Source organism: Cherax quadricarinatus, chromosome 33 (assembly GCF_038502225.1).
Source record: "Cherax quadricarinatus isolate ZL_2023a chromosome 33, ASM3850222v1, whole genome shotgun sequence".
In the NCBI taxonomy this organism is placed as follows: domain Eukaryota; kingdom Metazoa; phylum Arthropoda; class Malacostraca; order Decapoda; family Parastacidae; genus Cherax; species Cherax quadricarinatus.
This window is the reverse complement of record NC_091324.1, coordinates 116,443-137,233: the sequence shown is the minus strand read 5'-3', so window position 1 is coordinate 137,233 and position 20,791 is coordinate 116,443. Positions and strand designations below refer to the sequence as shown.

At 44.2% G+C, this 20,791-nt stretch overlaps 1 protein-coding gene across 1 annotated transcript in view; it reads right to left on the bottom strand.

Moving 5' to 3' along the window:
* LOC128685851 (sodium-dependent multivitamin transporter) overlaps nt 1–20,791 on the bottom strand; it is a 75,956-nt gene that overhangs the window by 32,725 nt on the left and 22,440 nt on the right. Inside the window, exon 3 of the mRNA XM_070090749.1 lies at nt 20,372–20,539. Coding sequence (XP_069946850.1) covers nt 20,372–20,539 — 168 coding nt within the window. The remainder of the gene's footprint in view (nt 1–20,371; nt 20,540–20,791) is intronic.

Here is a 20,791-nt window from a genome sequence, read left to right as displayed (position 1 = left end):
TGAGATCTTGAGCTGCTGCACTATCTGAGTTCTTGAGCCGCTGCACTCTCTGAGTTCTTGAGGTGCTGCACTCTCTGAGTTCTTGAGGTGCTGCACTCTCTGAGATCTTGAGCTGCTGCACTATCTGAGTTCTTGAGGTGCTGCACTATCTGAGTTCTTGAACAGCTGCACTCTCTGAGTTCTTGAGGTGCTGCACTATCTGAGTTCTTGAGGTGCTGCACTATCTGAGTTCTTGAGCTGCTGCACTCTCTGAGTTCTTGAGCTGCTGCACTATCTGAGTTCTTGAGCTGCTGCACTCTCTGAGTTCTTGAGGTGCTGCACTATCTGAGTTCTTGAGCTGCTGCACTCTCTGAGTTCTTGAGCTGCTGCACTCTCTGAGTTCTTGAGGTGCTGCACTCTCTGAGTTCTTGAGCTGCTGCACTCTCTGAGTTCTTGAGGTGCTGCAGTCTCTGAGTTCTTGAGGTGCTGCACTCTCTGAGTTCTTGAGGTGCTGCACTCTCTGAGTTCTTGAGCTGCTGCACTCTCTGAGTTCTTGAGCTGCTGCACTCTCTGAGTTCTTGAGGTGCTGCACTCTCTGAGTTCTTGAGCTGCTGCACTCTCTGAGTTCTTGAGCTGCTGCACTCTCTGAGTTCTTGAGGTGCTGCACTCTCTGAGTTCTTGAGCTGCTGCACTCTCTGAGTTCTTGAGGTGCTGCACTCTCTGAGTTCTTGAGCTGCTGCACTCTCTGAGTTCTTGAGCTGCTGCACTCTCTGAGTTCTTGAGGTGCTGCACTATCTGAGTTCTTGAGGTGCTGCACTCTCTGAGTTCTTGAGCTGTTGCACTCTCTGAGTTCTTGAGCTGCTGCACTCTCTGAGTTCTTGAGGTGCTGTACTCTCTGAGTTCTTGAGGTGCTGCACTCTCTGAGTTCTTCAGGTGCTGCACTCTCTGAGTTCTTGAGGTGCTGCACTCTCTGAGTTCTTGAGGTGCTGCACTATCTGAGTTCTTGAGCTGCTGCACTCTCTGAGTTCTTGAGCTGCTGCACTATCTGAGTTCTTGAGCTGCTGCACTTTCTGAGTTCTTGAGCTGCTGCACTCTCTGAGTTCTTGAGGTGCTGCACTCTCTGAGTTCTTGAGGTGCTGCACTTCCTCAGTTCTTGAGCTGCTGCACTCTCTGAGTTCTTGAGGTGCTGCACTCTCTGAGTTCTTGAGCTGCTGCACTATCTGAGTTCTTGAGGTGCTGCACTCTCTGAGTTCTTGAGCTGCTGCACTATCTGAGTTCTTGAGCTGCTGCACTCTCTGAGTTCTTGAGGTGCTGCACTCTCTGAGTTCTTGAGCTGCTGCACTATCTGAGTTCTTGAGCTGCTGCACTCTCTGAGTTCTTGAGCTGCTGCACTATCTGAGTTCTTGAGCTGCTGCACTCTCTGAGTTCTTGAGCTGCTGCACTCTCTGAGTTCTTGAGCTGCTGCACTCTCTGAGTTCTTGAGCTGCTGCACTCTCTGAGTTCTTGAGCTGCTGCACTCTCTGAGTTCTTGAGGTGCTGCACTTCCTCAGTTCTTGAGCCGCTGCACTATCTGAGTTCTTGAGCTGCTGCACTCTCTGAGTTCTTGAGCTGCTGCACTCTCTGAGTTCTTGAGGTGCTGCACTATCTGAGTTCTTGAGGTGCTGCACTTCCTCAGTTCTTGAGCCGCTGCACTCTCTGAGTTCTTGAGCTGCTGCACTTCCTCAGTTCTTGAGCTGCTGCACTATCTGAGTTCTTGAGCTGCTGCACTATCTGAGTTCTTGAGGTGCTGCACTATCTGAGTTCTTGAGCTGCTGCACTCTCTGAGTTCTTGAGCTGCTGCACTCTCTGAGTTCTAGAGCTGCTGCACTATCTGAGTTCTTGAGCTGCTGCACTATCTGAGTTCTTGAGCCGCTGCACTCTCTGAGTTCTTGAGTTGCTTGAGCTGCTGCACTATCTGAGTTCTTGAGCTGCTGCACTCTCTGAGTTCTTGAGGTGCTGCACTCTCTGAGTTCTTGAGCTGCTGCACTGAGTTCTTGAGCTGCTGCACTCTCTGAGTTCTTGAGCTGCTGCACTTCCTCAGTTCTCTCTGAGTTCTTGAGCTGCTGCACTCTCTGAGTTCTTGAGCTGCTGCACTCTCTGAGTTCTTGAGCTGCTGCACTCTCTGAGTTCTTGAGCTGCTGCACTCTCTGAGTTCTTGAGCTGCTGAGTTCACTCTCTGAGTTCTTGAGCTGCTGCACTCTCTGAGATCTCTCTGAGTTCTTGAGCTGCTGCACTCCCTCTGAGCTTCTTGAGCTGCTACACTCTCTGAGTTCTTGAGTTGCTGCACTCTCTGAGTTCTTGAGCTGCTGCACTATCTGAGTTCTTGAGGTGCTGCACTCTCTTGAGTTCTTGAGCTGAGCTGCTGCACTCTCTGAGTTCTTGAGCTGCTGCACTCTCTGAGTTCTTGAGCTGCTGCACAGTTCTCTGCTGAGTCTTGAGCTGCTACACTCTCTGAGTTCTTGACTTGCTGCACTCTCTGAGTTCTTGAGCTGCTGCACTCTCTGAGTTCTTGAGCTGCTGCACTCTCTGAGTTCTTGACTTGCTGCACTCCCTCAGCTCTTGAGCTGCTGCACTCTCTGAGTTCTTGAGTTGCTGCACTCTCTGAGTTCTTGAGCTGCTGCACTCTCTGAGTTCTTGAGCTGCTGCACTCTCTGAGTTCTTGAGCTGCTGCACTCTCTGAGTTCTTGAGCTGCTGCACTCTCTGAGTTCTTGAGCTGCTGCACTCTCTGAGTTCTTGAGCTGCTGCACTCTCTGAGTTCTTGAGCTGCTGCACTCTCTGAGTTCTTGAGCTGCTGCACTCTCTGAGTTCTTGAGCTGCTGCACTCTCTGAGTTCTTGAGCTGCTGCACTCTCTGAGTTCTTGAGCTGCTGCACTCTCTGAGTTCTTGAGCTGCTGCACTCTCTGAGTTCTTGAGCTGCTGCACTCTCTGAGTTCTTGAGCTGCTGCACTCTCTGAGTTCTTGAGCTGCTGCACTCTCTGAGTTCTTGAGCTGTTGCACTCCCTCAGCTCTTGAGCTGCTGCACTCTCTTGAGTTCTTGAGTTGCTGCACTCTCTGAGTTCTTGAGCTGCTGCACTCTCTGAGTTCTTGAGCTGCTGCACTCTCTGAGTTCTTGAGCTGCTGCACTCTCTGAGTTCTTGAGCTGCTGCACTCTCTGAGTTCTTGAGCTGCTGCACTCTCTGAGTTCTTGAGCTGCTGCACTCTCTGAGTTCTTGAGCTGCTGCACTCTCTGAGTTCTTGAGCTGCTGCACTCTCTGAGTTCTTGAGCTGCTGCACTCTCTGAGTTCTTGAGCTGCTGCACTCTCTGAGTTCTTGAGCTGCTGCACTCTCTGAGTTCTTGAGCTGCTGCACTCTCTGAGTTCTTGAGCTGCTGCACTCTCTGAGTTCTTGAGCTGCTGCACTCTCTGAGTTCTTGAGCTGCTGCACTCTCTGAGTTCTTGAGCTGCTGCACTCTCTGAGTTCTTGAGCTGCTGCACTCTCTGAGTTCTTGAGCTGCTGCACTCTCTGAGTTCTTGAGCTGCTGCACTCTCTGAGTTCTTGAGCTGCTGCACTCTCTGAGTTCTTGAGCTGCTGCACTCTCTGAGTTCTTGAGCTGCTGCACTCTCTGAGTTCTTGAGCTGCTGCACTCTCTGAGTTCTTGAGCTGCTGCACTCTCTGAGTTCTTGAGCTGCTGCACTCTCTGAGTTCTTGAACAGCTGCACTCTCTGAGTTCTTGAGCTGCTGCACTCTCTGAGTTCTTGAACAGCTGCACTCTCTGAGTTCTTGAACAGCTGCACTCTCTGAGTTCTTGAACAGCTGCACTCTCTGAGTTCTTGAGCTGCTGCACTCTCTGAGTTCTTGAACAGCTGCACTCTCTGAGTTCTTGAGCTGCTGCACTCTCTGAGTTCTTGAGCTGCTGCACTCTCTGAGTTCTTGAACAGCTGCACTCTCTGAGTTCTTGAGCTGCTGCACTCTCTGAGTTCTTGAGCTGCTGCACTCTCTGAGTTCTTGAGCTGCTGCACTCTCTGAGTTCTTGAACAGCTGCACTCTCTGAGTTCTTGAACAGCTGCACTTTCTGAGTTCTTGAACTGCTGCACTCTCTCCTGAGTTTTTTCAGTTCATTCTCAAAACTGATAAGGTGTGCTGTACATTATTCATCCGCTGCACTGACACTAACGAAGCTATTTCTACACTGGGGATCTAGAAATGTACTCAGTATCGTGTTGTAGTTAGTGGTGTAACTCGAACCTAGTTGACATAACTCTTGAAAAGTTGAGAATTTGTTACCCAAGCCTGAGAATCTTGTATTATTCAGTCTAGTTGAGGAAATGTTTCAACTGTTATGCTTGACACAGTATTTCTCAAACCAGACAATTTTTTTTAATTAGATGTATAGATGTTTTGTTAAATATTTTCAACAATAAATAAATTTGCTGTAAGATTCTATTTGTTTCCATCAACTGATAGTAGGTGTCTGTTATCTAAGTAATACACTGTATTGTATTTTTTGTTTATGCTGACAGATGTGATGTAGCTTAAAGTGCTACTCTAGTTTGTAGGAGCATTCTGAAGCTTTTGTTTTAGTCATTCATTTTGTTCTTGAAGATCCTGTACTTTACTGCAGGCTAGAGGAGAGTAGCTGAAAGGGCTTGCTTTAATGATTTTTATTACTATCAGCTTTTTTACTTCCATCAAATGATAGGTACGTATGTGTTATCTAAGCAATACTCTGCAATTGTTTTTTTTTCCACAAATGCCATTAAACAAGTGCCATTCCAGGAGCCTTTGGTTTAGTTCAGGGTACAGAAGTGTCTGAAGTAGTTTACAATGATACTTTTTTCTGTTCTTTGCCCCAGAATTCAATTATGGATAACCATTTAGAGTGTAGGTGGAAAATATGGAAGACTGTTGAATCCTGTTCCGTCAAGTCCTTTGGCATAATTAGCACCATTATCTTGTGTATCAAATGATTCTTGGTAGCTGTTATGTTGAATTCTTGCTTCTTGAATAATTTCGGTGATGTGCGTTGCTGTGAGGTCCAGGAAATGGCATCGCTCTAAGGCCAACAGTTTCCTGAATAAAGTTTTGCCGGGTCACTTGTGATGGTGTGTACTATTTACTTATATATAGGTGGTTGCAGTTGTTCAGTCTCAATTCCTGGACACACCTCTCCACTTGCCATTTGCCAAATTCCCTCCCCAAAGCCTCCTGTCGTACCTGCTCTTAAAACTAGATATGGGTCCTGCCTACACTACATCCTCGTCAAATCGTTCTACTTCTTGACCATCCTGAGGTTGAAGAAGTATTTCCTGAGATCCCTCGGAATTATCTGTGACTGTAATATCCATAGGGACCACCCTATGTGTCTGTTTCTGTCCTCTCAAAGAGTCTCTCCCTGTCCACCCTATCAATTCTCCCGAGTATTTTCTATGCTGCTTTAATGTCTTCCCTTTTACAATTTTCCTCTGATGTTATCAGGCTATGCTCCTTTAGCCTATCCTCATAGCTCATACATATTATCTCTGGGACTAGTCTTGTTGCTTACCTCTGCACTTTCTCCAGTTTTTATTTTGGTGTTTTGTACTCCAAGATATATATGACATATGTTACGTAAAGGTCTTGAATGACTGTCAAGATTCCTGAAGGATGTTCTTAAATTTGTCAGATGAGCACTGGCTGCAATTTTTTTTCAAATATGTGCCTCGAGCACTATACTTAACCATACCACGGGCGGGATTTGAACCCGCGGTCAGAGAGTCTCAAAACTCCAGACCGTCGCGTTAGCGGGCCAGCTAGTGAGTCACTATACTTGACACTATGCTCACCCCTACGCCTTTCTTTTTGAGTGAGGTCTGCATTCTCTGTCCCCCGCGTCAGTATTCTGTCTGATCTTCTCGCCCCTTCCCCAGTCTTCATAACTGCAGTTACCGGGGTTGAATTCAAGTATCCACTTATCTGACCAATCTGGAAGTTTTGCCAGATCCTTTTGCAGTCTTTCCTTGTTCTTGTAGGTTTGTATGTACCTCATTAGTTTTACATCTTCAGCTAGCAGAGATACATCTGACTTAATCTCACCTAGCATGAAACAAGTACCGAGCCTAATACCGATTCTTGAAGAACCTCGCTTTCATTCCCCATTCTGACATCTTCCTGTATAATTACTCTTTGTTTCTTTCCGCTAAGATAGATCCATCAGAGCACGTTTCCTGTTATTCCTGCATGATAAAGTTTTTGCTGTAGTCACTTTTGAGATAAAGTCTCAAATATCTACATGCAGTCCAAGAAAAATCAAAGCTGTCCATGTCTCTCTCCTGTTTCACTTCTGTCACTTTGTCATAGATCTACAACAGGTTGGTAAGATAAGATATGTTATCTCTAAACCTGTGCTGATTACTTCTTGTGTAATCATATTCTTCCTTCATATTATCTTCTCCATTACCTTATATGCAAGTCAGTCATATCGGCATTTGGTTCTAAGCTTCCTGTCTGTCTCCTTTATTGAATATGGGGAATAAATTTGCTGTTTTTTTCAAATCTCTGGCAGCTGTCCACTGTCCATTAACTTGTACTAGACTTTAGTTATAGCTTCACCAGTTCTTCATATCCCGCTCATGGAATCCATGGTGACACCTGCTAAGGCCCCCTCCCCCTTTTTTTTTTTGACTATTCCTCTGTTGTGTCTGTTTTCCAATGCCCATCGCATTACCAGAGAACAATGCCCATTTTCACTGAGAACACCTCACAGACTTCACACTTTACAGACTTCTTTGTCGTTACTTGTAAGTTCTCCTTCATTCTTGAAATCCATTTACCTAGTCTTTTACCGCCGTCTTTCATCTGATGTGGATGTGAGGTAGTTTTGGCTACTATGTCACTCAAATTTCCGCTCAGCCTCTCTCTTTACCCTTGCAAATTTATTCTAACTCGTATGCTCGCTTCTCTGTTGTCGACTGTCCTTTCTATAGTTTTTATAGGCTCTTGTGTTCATTTTCTGTCTTCTCTGCACCTCTGGTTAAACCAAGAACACAGTTTTTAACTTTTCCATCCTTTGCCTCCAGGCACTTCCTAGTTATTACTCCATCATCTCATTCAGTTATTTTCCTTCCGTCTCCCATTCCCAATGCATTTAGAGTTAGAATTTTTCTCTTCCATTCAAAGTTTCCTCTTATGAAGTCTCGTGCCTCAAACACTTCACCTTATCTACCCTTAATATTTAGTTCCACAATAAAATTGAAATTCACTACTGTATGGTGGCAAGTGCACAGGGAGCTCTCGTTTATGACATATGTATTGTAGTAAATTCAAGATCCAATCTTACTGGGCCATCTCCTCTCTCTCTCTCTCTCTCTCTCTCTCTCTCTCTCTCTCTCTCTCTCTCTCTCTCTCTCTCTCGTCATATCCTTAACATGCTGATATAAAAAGTTTTCCCTAACTACCTACATCCCAATATTCCTAGCCCCCCATGTGGGTCTCAATTCTCCATTTTTTTTTTTTTTGGCTGAAATCACCACAAGCTCTCCTTCCTGCTGCTGCTGCAGTGTCAACCATTGCAGTGTTCTTCTCTTCACATTCTTGTCTTGGTGTCCTATTGTAAATCACTGCTTCCACCACTTTGAGTCTCCTACCCTTGTGACCTACCATGTAATCAGTTAACTTAGTTTCATTTGTTCTTCTCATTTTATCAAAGCCTCCTTTACTCATTCCCTGTTTGACTAGAACGATATGCCATTCGACCACGTTTTTAACTGATTTCTCTTTAACAGTCGCCGTCTGGTTGAATCCTCCCTAATACACAACTTTCCTTGTATGAATCTTAGTGGTGGCTTCGTCTCTGTAGATGCCTTCCTCTCCCACTACATTGTAAAATGTTCCAAACTTCACAAAACTCCTGACTTAACCTGTTTCCTCCTTTTTCTTCTTCTCCCTCTTCCCCTTTCCTCTTTCCTTTTTTCTCCTCCGGGTTGTCTTTCTTTCTTCTGTCTCGTATTTCTGTTACTTCATTATTTATTTCATCACTTCCCCTTCCCCCCCACCTCTGTGTACTTGCTCTCCCTCTGTGGGCACCTAGCTCCCTTGCAGTGCTCCCCTTTCTCTGTATTTGACTGGCTGCTCCTCCTTAATTCCCAATTACTACTACTACCACTACCACTATACTACTACTACTACTACTACCACTACTACTACTACTACCACTACTACCTCTTCCTGCCTATATATACCCGTCCTGCTCCACTTCTCGTTAGTGTGACTTTGTAAATGGTCCAAGTCGGACCGAAACGTCGTCGTAAGCTCCTCTCTTCTATGTGCGAGTTATATGTGTAATGTTTCTATCTAAGAATCTGGCATCAGCCATCATTTCAGGTAGTTTCAGCTCTGTGATAGTTATGATGTCTTAGTTTCTTTCTGCTATCCATTCTTAAACTTCCCACTTTCTTTTGATAATGATTTCCAACTATTGTACAACACAGGGGCTTCCTTTTCTAACGATGTTCTGGTTGTTGTGGTCTAATCTTTCAGTTTGTGGAGCATCTGGCTGGAGTTGGGTAGGTAGAGATAAGGACAGTGTATGCATCAATACTGGGGAAGAGTTAAGATGGCAGTTTTAGGTAGAACGGGGGAGTAGAAAGCGTATGGGAAAGTTGGGGTGGGTCTTGGAGCAGCGGATTACCCTAAACGAGTTCCTTATGGCTGAGTGTTCCCTCCTGTCTTCCTCTCTTCCTCTCTGCTATACATAATTTCTCATCTGTTCCCTCTCCGTATCCGTCCTGCTCCGATCCACTATATACAGCAATAGCACTTGTATTTCCTTCTTTCTTTCTGTCTCAGGATTCTGTTCTTGGTTATATTTGTCCAGAAGAATAGTTTGATTCGACGTTGTTTATCACGGTAATACCTCTCAATCTTTTGAAAAATTTCCATTGCTCTTCTTATTCTCCTAAGCATCCAATAATAGATTCAGTTATGCTTTTTCCTCCCATCTCCTACTTCCTGACATCCTTTCATCCTCCTTGAGTACAAAGATCATCAGCATCCTCTCGTTTATTTCCACCCATTATTTTGCCTGAAGATTGCCTTTTCTGTCTTCACTGTGTTCATTGCTGCTTCCTTTATCACACTTTTCCTCTCGTCTACTGACAGCATCTCCACTAGTAATTTACCTTCTTTATCCATTCCAGTTTCTGCTCCTCATTTCTTCATTACTGCTACCACATCTGCCCACTTTTATATTTTTTCATGGCTTCTTTTAGCTTTTTCACTTCCTCCAGGTTTAGTGGCCTCCATTCAGCCAAAAAAGTACTATTTACCTGCTCCACCACATCCTCTCTTACCTTACTGCACACTCCTCAGTTTCCCACTGAAGGAATTAAATTTTCTTTTAATTAAGTCTTTAGTACATTTCTCAGTGCAACTCACCTCCTCATATATACCATATTCTTGCACTCGTGGGAAACTACTTCATAAACTTAATGGTGGTAATTATAACCACACTTTTTAAAGGGGCGGACAGGTAAGCCAGTAGAAGGCCTCGGTCAGATGACCAAAAGCTCCAGTGGCGGTCATCATAAAACTAAGACCCGCGTCAGGAAGCACGTGTCTTGTTTCATGACAAACTTACCGAACCTAATTGTGGGAAAGTTGTAATACCTTAAAATAAGAGCAAGTAGGCTATGTTTGTTGGGTATGTACTCACCTATATGTTGCTGCAGAGATCAAGTCACAGATCCTGGCCACGCCTCTGAACTTTCCGTTTTCCAGATTTACTCTACTAGCCTCGTGGGCCTTGTCGTACCCGCTCTTAAAGCTATATATGGAACCAGTTTGCATGTATGCGTGTATGTGTGTGTGTGTGTGTGTGTGTGTGTGTGTGTGTGTGTGTGTGTGTGTGTGTGTGTGTGTGTGTGTGTGTGTGCGTGTGTGTGTGTGTGTGTTAGTGAGCGAGTGTGTGACTGCCTGTAGTATACGTGGAGGGTGTCCCGGGGGTCAATGCTCCCTCGGCCAAGTCCTTGGATCAGGGCCTGATCAACCAGGTTGTTTCTGCTGGTCGCACGTAGTCCAACATGTGAATCACAGCAAGGCTGATCGGGTACTAACTTTAGGTATGTGTTCAGTACCCTCTTGAAGGTAGCTAGGGGTAATTCCCCATACGCCTGGTAGGAGACTGTTGAACAGTCTTGGGCCAAGGACACTTATTGTGTGTTCTCTTACTGTACTCATGGTGCCCCTGTTTTTCAGTAGGAGTATGTTGCACCGTCTGAATAGTCTCTCGCTTTCATAGTGTGGTGTAGAGCGTCACTTTGGTAACCTTGACAGTTTCTCTGTAGTGGGATCGAATCCTGCTGATTGCGAGTTTTCTCTGTATATACCCTTTTGTTTCTGCAAGGTGCATTGTTTTATTATTATTATTATTATTATTATTATTATATATATATATATATATATATATATATATATATATATATATATATATATATATATATATATATATACATATATATATATATATATATATATATATATATATATATATATATATATATATATATACATATATTTATATATATATATATATATATATATATATATATATATATATATATATAGATATATATATATATATATATATATATATATATATATATATATACATATATATATATATATATATATATATATATATATATATATATATATATATATATATATATATATATATATATATATATATATATACACCCTCATATACTCAACAACACAACACAACACAACACCTCTCGTGACATACTGAAAGTGCAGTGTGCATGTTGGGATTTGGGGAGTAGCGGTGGTGAGGGGATCCTGCCAGTGGAGGTGTGGAGGAAGTTTTGTTTACATCTGTGACCGGCCGGGGTCGTGGGTTGGGGGAGGAAGTGGCCTCCCACGACACGGTCATTGGATGGTGAACAGAAGAACACGTCGGTTAATAGTGTGAGCATGGTGATTAGTGTGCCAAATGGCGAGGGTTTTCTCTAAATGGAACAATAAGTGAATAACAATTAGCAAAAGTTAGTGATGTACTTCTTGAGCGAACACACAGGGCCACTACCTCCCCCCCACTCATCCCTGATCCCCTCTCCTCATCTAAGCCTAGGACCACTGACTTCCTGACCAAGGGTGTTGCCGTTTAGTGTCCCACCAATTACAAGTTCCTACGCTCGCTACTCCCCCACCCTCATCCCCCATGCATCAATGCTGTCCTTCACCTGTCACCCCATACAGAGGACCTCAAATCTGCAATCAAATTAACATCCACCAGGACTCTGACACACATCCCCAAAGCAGCTCGCCCTCAAGCTGCTAGCAAATTCACTGACCTTCTGAAGAAAGTCAACGATGCTCCTTCAAACAACAGATCCTGGCACAACTTGCTGCTTTTTGGCAATGCCTGTTTGGCTGTCCCACCAAGGAGGGACAAGTCACTAGCAACACATGTTATTAGGGCAATAAATGCATTCCCAAGGGATGACAACCTCGTCCGTCTCCCCCCTAGGGCGACAAACACCCGCCGGGCAAATGCCAACAACAGGACACCCGACACCTCAAAAATCAGAGCCCAAATTAGCAAAAAAATAGAAGAGGGTAATACTATTGGAGCTCTGAGACTTATAACCAGTGAGGATACCATCGCTCCCAAGGACGTCAGCACGGCGCAAGCTCTGAAGGACAAACATCCACCCAGGGCTCCCAGTACCAACATTGACCTCCCTGACATTGCAGCAGGCGAAGAACATCTAACCTTACAGGATGCTGATGTGTATAAAGCTGCTATGTCATTTCCACAGGGTTCAGCAGGAGGTTTCACCGGTTTAAGGCCTCAACACTTAAAACAAATACTCAATCCAGCACTTGGTGAGGTTTCAGAGAGGCTGCTGTCTGAACTCACCAAATTTTCCAACCTGTGCCTGGCTGGCGGTGTCCCAGAGGCCATCAGACCCTTTTTCTTTGGTGCCTCATTGTGTGCCCTCCGGAAAAAGGATGGCGGAATCAGGCCCATTGCAGTGGGTAACACCCTTCGGCGCCTAGTCGCCAAGGCTGCAGTAAGAAGGGTGAGTCAAGAGGCTGCTGCAATGCTGAAACCAACTCAGCTCGGTTTCGGCGTTCAACAGGGCTGTGAAGCAGCTGCCCACGCAGCACGAGTATATATCAAAAACATGTCCTATGAAAAAGCCTTGGTCAAATTGGACTTTGCCAATGCTTTCAACTCAGTCAGAAGGGATGCTGCTCTCCAAGCAGTTTATAGAAACTTCCCTTCCCTTTATCCCTTCATAGAATCGTGTTATAGTGTGACTTCCAAACTATTGTTTGGGGACCATGAAATTGACTCGTGTGAGGGCGTGCAACAGGGGGACCCTCTCGCCCCCTTTCTATTTTGTTTGGTCATCAAGGAAGTCACGGAGGCACTCTCCAGCGAGCTCAATATCTGGTTCCTGGACGACGGTACCCTAGCTGGCACAACAGAATCTCTCCTGGAGGACATCAGTAAAATTAAAGACATGGGAGAAAGCCTGGGCCTTTCTTTAAACCCCACCAAATGTGAAATAGTTTCTACCAATCAACAGATGATCCAGAATATTAGTACCGTTTTACCAGGAGCACGAGCCATTGATCCAGCCAATAGCACTCTCCTCGGTGCTCCTCTTGGGTCCAATGCCATCGATCTGATCCTAGGAAAAAAAGTCTCAGACCTCCGGACGATGGAAAGCAGGATGAAAGACATTGACACACACGATGCCTTCTACCTACTCACCAGGTGCCTGTCAATCCCAAAACTTACCTATTTTCTGAGATGCTCCCCAGCCTTCAGCAGTCCAAAACTCAAGGAATATGACTCTCTCCTGAAGGCCATGCTAGAGAGTGTATTGAATCTTTCCCTTGACGATGGACAGTGGTTGCAAGCCTCACTTCCGGTCAGGCTTGGAGGGCTAGGAGTACGCAGATCCTCCCAGATTGCTCTACCAGCTTTCCTATCCTCTTCCATTGCATCAAACGAGTTGATAAGACAAATTCTTCCTGACACCCTCAGTGACTCAGCAGGAATAGAAGACCCTAGCTATGCCAGTGCCATCACCGAATGGGAGACTCTTGCTGCTCCAGCACCAAACCCTAGTGCAGCACTGGCTCACAAACAGTCAAGCTGGGATGGCCCAATTGCTGAAAAGGTGCTTGCCAACATGCTCAGGGCTGCAACATCAGATAGGGAGATTGCCCGTCTCCAGGCTGTGAGTGCACCTCACTCCGGGGACTTCCTCCAAACAGTTCCCATATCGGCAATGGGAACGCGACTCGACCCTAAGACCCTCCGTATTGCAGTGGCTCTGCGCCTTGCTGCCCCAATTCACACAGAATATATGTGTATTTGCGGCGAAGTGCAAGCAGACCAATACGGTCTACATGGTCTTAACTGTTCCAAAACCAAGGGCTGGCATGCAAGACACAATGAGGTCAACGACATCATTAAGAGAACCCTTGCTACAGCTGGATGCCCTGCCGAGAGGGAGCCACGATCACTAGCAGCAAACAATACCCACAACCCAGCAAACCGCCCCGACGGGATCACCATCTATCCTTGGAAGAATGGCAAGCTCTTAGCATGGGACTATACCTGTGTGTCCACACTGGCTGACACCTATATCCATCACAGTGTGGGGCGACAGGGAGGAGCTGCTGACCACAGGGAGGAGTACAAGATCAGCAAGTACAGGGACATTAGCCAACAGTATCAATTTGTCCCAGTGGGATCAGAGACCTTGGGATCATGGGGAAAAAATGCCACACGTTTCCTTAAAGAATTGGGTTCCAGACTCATCGACACCACCAGGGACCCAAGGGCAGCCACTTTCATGTTCCAGCGCCTCAGCGTCGCCATCCAGAGGGGAAATGCTTGCTGCATACTTGGCTCACGTCCAGCCTCGGAGGAGCTGGAGGAAATTCATGATCTTTGATACATTGTGCCATTGTATATATATATATATATATATATATATATATATATATATATATATATATATATATATATATATATATATATATATATATATATATATATATATATATATATATATATATATATATATATATATATATATATATATATATATATATATATATATATACATATATATATATACATATTTGCCATGCGCTGGCATGGCGAGACGTGTGGCGGGCTAGCTGCGGGATTTTCAATTATAACTCCGGATCAACGAGGCTGACCAGGTTAAGACTCAACAGGACTTATTGTGAATACTCTGGGAAGATTCCAGTGAAGCGAGAAGACATTTCAGTGCACCGTTTCAAGGTAAATTGTGGAAGTGTTGTGCAGTTTGTGAATGTTGGTGAGTGGTGGGTAGTGAGGAAGACGGCCAGTGGAGGGGTGGGGGAGTACAAGGCCTACACTGTGTATGAGTACCGGCCAAGATTATCGTACATACAAACCTCGAAAAGCTCTTATAAAAACATCTATATCCAGCACCATGCACCATGCTTCCAGTTAACTTGGAAATGATTGTGTCGATGCATGGACTATTTAGAGGCATATGTTATGGAAAAACAATGTGAAATTAATGTTAACGAGGGAGTGACCAGTCAGTGCATCCACCCCCACGTCACGGGGGTGGGTGGAAGAGGTGGGATGTGTAACTAGATGGTGAGTGAACACATTGGTTCAGCAGTGCCCATACCCACATTGTTCATAGTGTACATGGGAAACAAATAAAGTTATGTGTATTGTAAGACAGTGTGAACAATATATAGTGTGCAAGTCCATGTGTATTGTACTCCCCGGGATAACCCCACTCAACAACCTGCGCCTCCCCCACCTAATTCCCAGGGGAAGTTTTCCCCTTCCCCTCCCAGCCCCTCAAACTCCACCAGGCCACCACGGTCAAGTTCACTACCTTCCACGCACCATACCCACCCAGCATGTCATATTCCACTCCTATTGTCTAGTCTAGCAGATGGATGCCAACCAGGAGGAAGCAAGCAGCCAGGGAAATGGCACGGCTGGCAATACTAGGAGAGGCAAGTGTCGGTCATGCTTACAGCTTCGTTGTCTCAACTCTAATGGTTTCCTCCGCAAACACGGTAGTTGCCCTGGTTCAGGATGTCCTCCTGTGGAAAGTGATGATCCAGAGCCACCTCAGGCACCTGAACCCACTCCAACAGATTTCATCTCATCAGACAATCTCTTGGAAGCAATTAAAGCAACAGGTACGAGGACACTCACACATATTCCCAAAGCAGCCCGTCCACACGCAGCTGGGAAACTTACAGACCTCCTGAAAAAAGTAAACGATGGTTCCACTATCTTAAATGCTCCACCAACCATCAAGGCATGGCACAACTTGCTACTTTTTGGCAATGTCTGCTTAGCTGTGCCGGAAAGAAGGGGAAAGAGGCTAGCCTCAATGATAATTAAATCCTTAAGAGATTTTCCTAGAGTTGATAACCTCATTCGCCTTCCCCGTCAACACAAAAAAGGGAGAGGCAGAACCCCCACTCACTCTACTGACAGTGAAAAAGTCAGAGTCCAGGTGAGCAAGAAAATTGAAGAGGGCAACACAGTGGGGGCAATCAGAATTATTACCAGTGAAGATACAGTTGCTCCCAGGGATGCTGACACGGCTGAAGCACTTAGAGGAAAGCACCCTGCCAGGGAAACCAGTGGCACCAACAGTTCCAACACCTCTGTCCCCACTATGGAACCATTGATTGTGGAAGACTCAGACATTTACAAAGCAATAATGTCGTTCCCATCTGGCTCTGCTGGGGGTTACACTGGAATAAGGCCACAGCATTTAAAGGAAATGGTTAATCCAGTTATTGGGGAAATTGCAGAGACACTGCTTTCAGAGATCACAAGGTTCGTCAACAATTCCTTGGCTGGTCTGATTCCTGATGAAATTAGACCTTTCTTTTTTGGTGCAACACTTTGTGCACTTAAAAAGAAGGATGGAGGAATTCGGCCAATTGCAGTAGGCAACACCTTACGCCGCCTCGTATCCAAAGCTGCTGTCCGAAGTATTCGTGCACAGGCAGCCATGATGCTTCAACCAAACCAGCTTGGCTTTGGGGTCTCTCAAGGAAGTGAAGCAGCGGTTCATGCAACAAGGGCGTATATCAACAACCTGCCTGAGGACAATGCAGTGGTAAAATTAGATTTCAAGAATGCGTTCAATCTCCTGAAAAGAGACGTGGTATTAGCAGCAGTACAAGAACATTTCCCTGGTCTCTTCCCTTTTGTTTCAGCTGGGTATAGCAAGGAATCAATGCTTCTCTTTGGAGAGCATGAAATCACATCATCGGAGGGTGTCCAACAAGGAGATCCTCTTGCACCATTTCTCTTCTGTATAGCAGTTAGGGAAATCACAGTCAGACTGACCAGCGAGCTAAACATCTGGTTCCTAGATGATGGCACACTAGCAGGTACAAAAGAGTCCCTCCTACATGACCTTACACAGGTAATGACACGGGGACAGGAAATGGGTCTCATCCTGAATCCATCCAAATGTGAAATCATCTCAGTCAGTCAACAAGTGATAAATGCAGTGAGATCAAAACTACCAGGAGCAGCAGTCATTGCCCCCACAAATAGTGTCTTGCTAGGAGCACCTCTGGGAAGCAATGCCATTGACACAATTCTCAGGAAGAAATTGGAAGAGTTAAGGAGAATGGAACAACGAATAGGCAATCTGGACACCCACGATGCCTTGTACCTTCTCACAAAGTGCTTGAGTCTGCCCAGGTTGACATATTTCCTAAGATGTGCACCTTCATATGATAACCCTATACTGCACGAACATGACAGTATTCTGAGGCAGATTTTTACGAAAGTACTTAACCTTACTCTAGAAGACGGGCAGTGGAACCAAGCTACACTTCCAGTCAGACTAGGAGGCATTGGTGTCCGCAAGTCATCACAGATTGCGTTACCTGCTTTTCTGTCCTCGTGTATTGCATCCAGAGAGCTTGTAGCAGCGATTCTCCCTGAACATCTTAGGGACAAGATTGGAGTCCAGGACCAAAAATTCATTGACGGAGCAATGATCTGGGATAATCTAACGGGCTCTGAAACCAGACCTGCTCCCCCCAACAACTACAAACAATCGCACTGGGATGGTCCAATAGTGGAAAATATAGCCTCAACAATGCTTCAGAGTGTGTCAGGGAAGGATAGAGCCCGCCTCCTGGCAGTGAGAGCCCCTCATGCTGGGGACTTTCTGTTGGCTGTTCCCAACTCCAGCCTTGGCACACGCCTCGACCCACAGACCATCCGCATCGGTGTTGCCCTTCGACTTGCCGCCCCTATTCTCGCCGAACACAGGTGTATTTGTGGCAGTGAAGCAGCAGACCGATTCGGGTACCATGGTCTTGTGTGCCGTAAATCCGAGGGAAAGATTGCAAGACATGAGGAGGTTAATAACATTATCAAGAGGAGCCTCACAACAGCTGGATGCCCAGCAGTAAGGGAGCCACCCCAACTATGCAGATCTGATGGCAGCCAGAAGCGTCCAGATGGTATCACCCTTCAAGCCTGGACAGATGGGAAGCAGGTGGTGTGGGACTATACATGTGCATCTACCTTGGCTGATACCTATCTCCAATACACCAGGGAGGAAGGAGGGGCAGCTGCCAGCTTCAGGGAGTCCCAAAAGTCTAGAAAATATGGAGAACTTGCCCATCATTATATGTTTGTTCCCATAGGCTCAGAGACCCTTGGCTCATGGGGAAAGAGTGCATCTAAATTCCTTAAGGAGCTGGGAAAAAGACTCATCAGGGTAACTAGGGATCCCAGGGCAGCTAGTTTTCTGTTCCAGCGGCTCAGTGCGGCTGTTCAAAGGGGTAATGCCTGCTGTATTTTGGGCACACGCCCCAGCTCTGAGGAGCTGGATGAGATTTTCGCCTTATAATCGGTGATACACACGTAACAACATGTACCGTATATGCCACCTTTATATCAACAATGTATCTCTTAAATCTTCTGTACCATATTATGTAATAAAATATTCCTATTGGTAAAAAAAAAATATACTTAAAAGATGGGGTGGTAGGGGAAGTGGAATATTCAAACGGCTTCAGGAAGAAATCCAAATATTCTTCCTTGAAGCCTTTTTATCCACTTCTCCGAGGCTATGGGTCCCACAATTTACACCAGAGGTGGACCCCATCCTATATATATATATATATATATATATATATATATATATATATATATATATATATATATATATATATATATATATATATATATATATATATATATATATATATATATATATATATATATATATATATATATATATATATATATATATATATATATATATATATATATATGTATATATATATATATATGTGTATATATATGTAGGAGGTAGGTTACTGAAAGCAGTGAAGAGTTTTTACGAGGATAGTGAGGCTCAAGTTAGAGTATGTAGGAAAGAGGGAAATTATTTCCCAGTAAAAGTAGGCCTTAGACAAGGATGTGTGATGTCACCGTGGTTGTTTAATATATTTATAGATGGGGTTGTAAGAGAAGTAAATGCGAGGGTCTTGGCAAGAGGCGTGGAGTTAAAAGATAAAGAATCACACATAAAGTGGGAGTTGTCACAGTTGCTCTTTGCTGATGACACTGTGCTCTTGGGAGATTCTGAAGAGAAGTTGCAGAGATTGGTGGATGAATTTGGTAGGGTGTGCAAAAGAAGAAAATTAAAGTGAATACAGGAAAGAGTAAGGTTATGAGGATAACAAAAAGATTAGGTGATGAAAGATTGGATATCAGATTGGAGGGAGAGAGTATGGAGGAGGTGAATGTATTCAGATATTTGGGAGTGGACGTGTCAGCGGATGGGTCTATGAAAGATGAGGTGAATCATAGAATTGATGAGGGGAAAAGGGTGAGTGGTGCACTTAGGAGTCTGTGGAGACAAAGAACTTTGTCCTTGGAGGCAAAGAGGGGAATGTATGAGAGTATAGTTTTACCAACGCTCTTATATGGGTGTGAAGCATGGGTGATGAATGTTGCAGCGAGGAGAAGGCTGGAGGCAGTGGAGATGTCATGTCTGAGGGCAATGTGTGGTGTGAATATAATGCAGAGAATTCGTAGTTTGGAAGTTAGGAGGAGGTGCGGGATTACCAAAACTGTTGTCCAGAGGGCTGAGGAAGGGTTGTTGAGGTGGTTCGGACATGTAGAGAGAATGGAGCGAAACAGAATGACTTCAAGAGTGTATCAGTCTGTAGTGGAAGGAAGGCGGGGTAGGGGTCGGCCTAGGAAAGGTTGGAGGGAGGGGGTAAAGGAGGTTTTGTGTGCGAGGGGCTTGGACTTCCAGCAGGCATGCGTGAGCGTGTTTGATAGGAGTGAATGGAGACAAATGGTTTTTAATACTTGACGTGCTGTTGGAGTGTGAGCAAAGTAACATTTATGAAGGGGTTCAGGGAAACCGGCAGGCCGGACTTGAGTCCTGGAGATGGGAAGTACAGTGCCTGCACTCTGAAGGAGGGGTGTTAATGTTGCAGTTTAAAAACTGTAGTGTAAAGCACCCTTCTGGCAAGACAGTGATGGAGTGAATGATGGTGAAAGTTTTTCTTTTTCGGGCCACCCTGCCTTGGTGGGAATCGGCCAGTGTGATAATAAAATAATATATATATATATATATATATATATATATATATATATATATATATATATATATATATATATATATATATATATATATTTCTTGGGTAGCTGTATTTAGAGGTCGTTTTGATAAGGACCTTCCTCTCATGGTCCAGTAGGCCTTCTGCAGTGTTCCTTCATTCTTATGTTCATATATATATATATATATATATATATATATATATATATATATATATATATATATATATATATATATATATATATATATATATGCAATAAGATCACAGTAAACAGGTGATTTCAGAATATGCAAAACAACCACTGTGAAAGAATAGAGAAATTCCAAGTGCTTTCGTGACTACTAACATTATCAAGGGACAATAAAAGTAATGCATCAGAGGAAGGCATATGAAGGGTCTAGACCACACCTCATTATCACATCCCACAACAAAGCAACACCTGACGCGCGACTCATAAGAAAGGGAACACTGCAGCAGGCCCGCTGGCCCAACTAGACAGGTCCTTCACACAACCCATGAACAAACTATTCTACCCAAGATTTAAGAATTTTAAAATTTATTATTTGCCCAATGTAGTATTATTAAATTCTTCCCAAGTTCTATTAAATCCATTAGTAAAAGGCACATAGGATTCTTAGGAATTGTAACTTTAAAAGGAATAATAGTTACATAGAGTACTCTTGAGAATGTATTAATACTTACAATGGTTATGTACACTGTACATACAGCACCCATAATGGCCATCGATGCTGTGGTTGTCAGATTGGTGACGGTGGATAAAGCCAGAGATGGTGTGTATAAGCAGATTCCCATGTAGAAGAACTTCATCAGCAGCTGACACACTGTCAGCAGTTTATCATTAAATGCAAAAAATGGTTATGTGACCAGAGCTTATAATAAATGCCAGGAATTGCTGGCAGAAGAAACTGTGAATAATGTAAATTTAAAATTATATTTGGAATCATTAGAAAATAAGCATGTGCCATATAAACTGTATTACATAGAATATGAAGGAGATCTGCTGTTGAATTGTACACATGATAATGAAAAAAGATTTTTAATTAATATTATAAACTGGAAGAGAAAAAACTATCATGTAAAAGTGAGGTATTGAATAAATTA